At 49.3% G+C, this 6455-nt stretch overlaps 1 protein-coding gene across 1 annotated transcript; it reads left to right on the plus strand.

The window, feature by feature from the left end:
- Positions 1-2382: 2382 nt before the first annotated feature.
- On the plus strand, positions 2383-4290 carry LOC109698222 (interferon-induced transmembrane protein 1-like). Its single transcript, XM_020182292.2, has 2 exons — positions 2383-3382; positions 3865-4290. The coding sequence occupies exons 1-2, from the start codon at positions 3224-3226 to the stop codon at positions 4006-4008; spliced, it is 303 nt and encodes a 100-aa protein (XP_020037881.1). The 5' UTR covers positions 2383-3223; the 3' UTR covers positions 4009-4290.
- Positions 4291-6455: the final 2165 nt, after the last annotated feature.

Consider the following 6455-nt stretch of genomic DNA (forward strand, 5'->3'; position numbering starts at 1 on the left):
GTCTCCATTCTCTGAATTTTCTCAGTTTCCTTTAATTCCTGCTCATTTGCTCTGCCAACTGGCTCTCTCCCGAGCCCATGACACCAAAGCATGCGGTTGGCTGCAAGCCTTTACTGCCAGGTTACAAGTTTGTTAGGTTCTTGCTCTGTCCTTCAGTTATCACAGGAACTGTGACTTGGTGCACTCCTCCAGCCCTGTGAGCACACAGCAGCACCTCCTCTTCATGCAGGTGTTGGGATGGGGCTGGCTGAGCCTAGCCCCTCCATGTGTTTCCACGAACACAGACAGGAGCGGGGATGGCGGAAGTCACTCTCCATTGCTAGAGCTGTGTCTGGAAGCTCACCTACTTCACTGACTACTGCAGGACGCAGGCTCATGCCCAACTGAAAGGTAGTGGGGAAGACGGTTCCAGGGAGAAGCTGGAATCTTGGTGAACTGCTAGCTAAAGAGCCCCAGTGCACCTGCACCACTGGGCAATTTCCCTACTCCATTTCAGCCAGCAAGAGACCCCACGGGGGCTGGCCTGTAGCTCAGAGGTAGAGCCATCCTTAGCAAAACTTATGAGACCTGGAGAGAGACAGGACAGAGGTGATAGGAGCTTGCTTTCTCCTTAAAATGCCAAATCACAAAACTCCAGAGCCTGGTTTTTTTTTTTTTTAAAGAGGAAAAGATATCTTTTGGAATTACTATTATGGGAATTGGGTCCACTCTAGGGAGGAGGTCTCCAAAAGATAGGAAGCCTCTGCTTGGCTCTTGGGTACCAAGTTCATGATGTTCTTGCAAAAATAGAATTTTAGGTCACAAGAAAGTTCATTAGTAAAACAGCAGAGATAGAAACACAGTACACAGCCCAGACATGGTGTGGGCACATCTGATAACAGGTGAAACGAATGCTGTCACATCAGAGGTGTTTATGGTGAAAAAGTGGGTTGGGAGTTTGGCTCAAATTCACCTTAGGAAAGACTGCTCCTTTTGTTCTGGTATATTTTAACATTTTTGCTGTTACACTGTTTTATCGGTTGGGCCCAGAGACTTCAAAGGATGCCCTTTAAGGTAGGTGTCATCTTTGTAAACAAATACTTCTTATCCCCAGAGGAGTTATTTTCCCAAGAGTTCCTTCCCAGGATAAGATATCCTTGCTCAGTTCTCAGAGCACACTAATAATTTTTGGACCATCAGGCAAAGTCAGAGGGAGAGAGCTGTTCTTTCTCTTTTTTTTTTTTCTTTTTAGTAAATGTTACGGTTTGTTGAGGGAGTGTAAGGCTTAAAGGATAAACAGCAGTAGCTGCATGTTTTTAATGGAGCTTTTCCTTAGTGCAATGCTTATTTGTAATTTCCTGGCTGCTGTTTCCCTTGTCTCAATTTCCCTGATTTTTTCCTACCTCAATACCAATCTACTTCTTGTGCAGTCAGGGCATTATGTAAGTTTTTATAACTGTTACTGAGTTATTCCTTTCTTTCTGACTATAAAGCTGGCCTTGGAGTCCTTTAGAAAATGTCTTCTAATGTCCTAAGGTTTTGATGCAAATGTCTCCTTGCAAGGTGGTTCTCTCCAGAGGCAGGCGAGGAGGGTGGTGGGCAGCACTTGTGTCAGGACTGACAGATAGGGGACAGGACAGCTGTAGGACCTTCTACCCACTGCACCGGACCTGCCTTGTTCCATGAGGCTTACTGGGGGAAGGTCCCAAGCCTCACAGTCACAGTTCCACTGTGATCAGTAGACCCAGCCCCAGTTTGAGAATGGGCTGGGGAAAGCTGGGATCATGGGGGATGAGACACTCACCACTAGATACATTGTTGCTCACTTCAAAATGTTGCCAGAGGAAAGTGACACAGGGCTTGATATAGGGCCCATGCTGTAAACTCAAGATTAAATATTCCAGTACATTTTAAAAGAAAGAAAGAAAAAAGAATGAGTGAGGTTTATTTCAATAATCTATTTAACCTGATATATCTGAAATATTAGGCTGATATAGAATAAAAATAATGATTTAATATTTACACTTTACAAAAAAATTTCTTTTTTCTCACCAAGTTTTCAAAATTCAGCGCCTTTTACACTTCCAGCACTTGGGGCTGGAATGCACCACAATCAAGAGGCTTGGCAGCCACAGGGAGAGACTGGAGCAAATCTAGGGCTGGAGGTTGGGAAGGATCAGAAGTCCAGCTTGACAGGACAGGACCGGGAGGACCCTGGTGGCCTAGCCCAGCTAGGGGTTGGGGGCTGATCCTGGGGCTTCTGAGGGCAGAGCAGGGGAAGCAGGCATCCCTGAATCTGCAGGGTGAGAAGAGGGCTGGTGGTGGAGGTGGTGGGATATTCTTAGGAGGAACTTGGTTTCTGTGGCTAAGGGGAAACTGACCAGTACACTTGTCATTTGCAAGCTGTTACAGGAACTGCTCCACTGCAGGTAACTCACCTCTTTCTGACCGATTTCCCCATCTTTCTATGGGGGTGCAATTATGCAGGAAGAAGAAAGGACTGAAATTTCAGGAAGGCCTTAGCTAACAGGGTCATTGCACCCTCCCCAAGCCCCACTTGGTGTGGTCATGGTCCAGGGGCCCTTCCATCCTTTTCCTAAACTTCAAGTCCTTGAACAAAGTGATTGAGGATGAAGTGATGGAAAGGTGGGATTACACAAATATGCTGGCCCTAGGCTCCAGGGCTGTAGCAATGTGACTTGGAATTGTGACTGGTCCACCATCACAGCCTCCTCTTCAGCCAGCAAGCACCATGGTCCCTGATCTAGACCTGGAAGACACTGCTGGGGCAGGCAGCACTGGCCACTGGTCTCTGACCTACAACTAGAACACACAGCAAGGCTCAGCTCTGCACAAACTCCACCTGCAGCAAGGGCTACAGTCCAGAAAAGAGATGGATTTCAGTAGAGGAGGTCATGACAGTGAGAGGTAGGCTTTGGGGCTCCTGCTGGCACTGGACAGTGGGCAGTTTTGGCTGGGGCCCTGAACACGGACAGTGAGGTGCGGCAGCTATTGGCCTGGGCTGGGGAGACTCTTAGACTAGGAGGAAGCAGAAACTTCTGAGAAAGCAGAACTATGGACTTTGGGGGGATGGTGGAGAAGGTCCCTGGGAAGGAGGCCAAACCCTACTGAAACCATCCTCCAGCATCCGGACTTCACTCCACAAAGGGCATATATCAGCCACAAGACCACAGCTCCCCAAACCTCCTTCGCTTGCAACGGTGGCCTCCACGAAGCACAGAACATGATCAAGGAGGAGCCCAGCTCAGTTCCTGTGACATCCACTGTGATCAACATCCACAGTGACACTGGCCAGCCAGACTATGTCACCTGGTCCCTGTTCAACTCAATCTATATGAACTTCTTCTGCCTAGGCTTCGCTGCCTATGTCTTCTCTGTGAAGGTGAGTGCCAAGCTGGTGTGGGGTGGCAGTGAGGGGTGCTCTAAGAGGAGCTTGTGAGGCTGAAGTTTCACCTTCCCAGTAGTACCTGGGGTATGTTGGGGCTGTGTGTGTGTGTGTGTGTGGCTTGGGGGAATAGCCTGAGGAAGGCACAAGGTGAGGCTGCCCAGGGACCCTGGAGTCAGACTTAGTTCCCACTCCAACCTAGAAGAATTCTTCTTTCATCTCAATTCCAGAGATGCCCCCATCACCCCACCAAAGGTGGAGCCCAGGCTGTGGGGAAAGAGGGGACTCACAGGGGACTGTGCCCCAGGGTGGGGTGAGCAGCCTGGAGAGGCTGAATGTGTGAAAGGGGAGGGGTGGTCCCAGGCTGAGTGAGGGCAGGTGGAGGCTGCAGTGGGCAGGGAGGACTCTAGGGACCCGGGTCAGAGCACCTGGCTCTCACCTGACCCACACCAGGGCTCTCACCATCTGGTCTCCTCCAGTCCAGGGACAGGAAGATGGTGGGCGACATGAATGGAGCCCAGGCCTTCGCTGTCACCGCTAAGCGCCTGAACATCATCGCTGTGGCTGGCACCATTCTTGTGGCCATTATAATCATCATTGTTAGATCAGTTGCATCAAGATAAGAATCCGAATGTAGGTGCTAACCATGCCGCTTGTACTTTGCACTCACAGGCTGTGGGTTCAATCTTCAGCATGAAAAAAGAGAGAGAGAGAGAGAGAGAGAGAGAAAGAGAGAGAGAGAGATCGAAAGTGTTTTCTAAATGTGAGTCCTGCATGTCCCCTACCCCTCCACCCCTCACCCCAGACCATGAGGCTAAGGCCCTGACCCACCACCCCAGCTTAATGTAGCCACTCACACTCACATCTGTCCGAGACTGGATTCAATAAAGTGCACGTGCTTGTGACTGTGCTGTGACATTTTTGGGGAGGGAGCGTTGCTGGAAGACCCCAGCCTGGGCCTGAGACTGAGTCCACCCTCATCCCTGTGTGAGGGGAGCAGGACATGGGCTCAGGTTGGCAGATTTCTGGCTTCCTGCTGTGGGCAGCAGCTGACCAGCATCCTGGGTGGGGTCTTCCTTCCCGGTACTGGACTGCTGCCCACCAGCGAAGGACTTCCTTGGTGCCCTTGGTGCCCCCTGCGGATGGTGGTGGCTGGTGTGCAGGTAAGACTTGGTGCAGAACCCTGACAGCCCACATGTGAAGAGAGAACAGGTAGAGGACATAATGCACTTAGAGGCCTGGACAAGGCAAAATTTCTACAGCGCACCAGGGTGGCAGAGACAGGAAATGGGGTACCAGGGCCTGAGGATGGTCATGTAGAAGTGGCCATGAAGTTTGAGATGAACATTAGTATTTTACTTTCAGGATAAATGCCTCGTTTTATGTATGTATGGGCAGGTAAACATCCTGGAGCAAACGTGTTTAACTTCAGAAATATTTTGAACACAGCCAATGTCTCAATTAAGTATTGTAAACTATCAAATAAGTTATATAAAACAAAACTCACGGTTCTTCAACACATGCCATGCTGCAATCACACTACTATACTGTCATTTGTGTGGTTGGGATTTTCGTGTTTCTTCACTCCTAAGTGGCTGAAAGCTACAGAAGGATGAGCTGTGGCCTTTGTCCCCAGAGACATCCTCCAAACAGCTGGCAATGCCTCTTGGTGGAGGGTTGCCACACAGAACTGGAAGTGGCAAAGGCAATGCATCAAGATCCAAAGGGAATCAGTACACAGGCCACAGGTAGTGTTCCTGCCCCCAGCTGTCAGTCCTCCTGGCCTGCATGGCCACACAGGGCCTCCACACTGAGGATGTGAGTCAACCCCACCTGGCTGGAGTTGTAAGTGTAAGGAAGAAAATAGAACAAAATGCCATGGCTCCTCAGACCCCAGTAACTTATTCTCAGCACATCCCATGCTACTCTTTATCTCAGCCTAATGCTATCCTTTGCTGTTATAAATTATAAGACAGACAAGAGGCGATTCCAACCTCCATTTTCTCTCTGATAAAAACATGAATATTGATCACACCCCAGGCATTTAAGTGTGTGTGCAGAGCAACTGTCAAACATCCTACCTGACCCACCGGGACCTCCCAAATCCTTACCAAATCCCTACTTAAGATTATTGGTGGTTAGGAACTGCCCAGGCCTTTCCCCTCCCATCAGTCATCTGTTTTTAAATGCCTTGAGAAAGAGAGCTCTCTCTCTTTTCCCTTTCTTGCTTCCATCCCACCTGGCCCATCTGGCCCATCTGGCCAGATGGGGCCACCATTGCCTTTTCTGATGCCTTCCCCTAACCTTTAATAAACTCCATTACCTTCCTTACTATTTCCATGTGTTCTGCTTGGATTATCCATATCAGAACACAAGAATCAGGCGTCTTCTGATCAGAATTCTCAATGACAACAAGTGCAGGTCCAGGAGGCTTTGAGGAAGTCACACTGGTGTTCCAATCAGGCAGGACATCACAAAGGAACCATTAAAGTACCACCTGTTGATGAGTCCCAGAGTTGGGTGACTACAGGAAGAACTGTTCTGACCCCCTGCCCCCACTCTGTCAGGGGCCTAAGGAAAACTTGAAATGCTTGGAGCTGGAAACCTGTAGTGGTCTGGGTGGAGTTGGATGCTGCTGAGACACCTCAAGGCAGGTCTTGTAGCCTTCTCTGTTTGCACCAGAGAGATACCCCCACCCTCAGGCAATTAAAAAAAGGGGGTATAAAATCCAATTTCCAACCTGACCCATGGGACTACTGGTTTCTGGGTCCCCCTGCAGGCCCCATGACACAGTTCCCTTCTCTTCTCTACAAATAAAATCTTTCTGACCACTGCTGCTCAAGTCTGCCTTTGCTTTCTATCTATCAGAGCAGACCAAAAACCCTCAACACCCAAAAATTCCTGTGTGTCATCTGTGTATCATCTTGGCAACTATGAAGGGACACTTTTTCACCTGAGGTCAGTACAGGTTGCGCCAGACTGGAGGGGACTCCCTAGGAAGTGTCCATGGTTGTCTGGCACTCTGATGGAGTCTGTCCTTCAGGAGAGCTCCCCACATGTCTTAGCTACA

This window comes from Castor canadensis, chromosome 1, assembly GCF_047511655.1.
Source record: "Castor canadensis chromosome 1, mCasCan1.hap1v2, whole genome shotgun sequence".
Taxonomy (NCBI): Eukaryota; Metazoa; Chordata; class Mammalia; order Rodentia; family Castoridae; genus Castor; species Castor canadensis.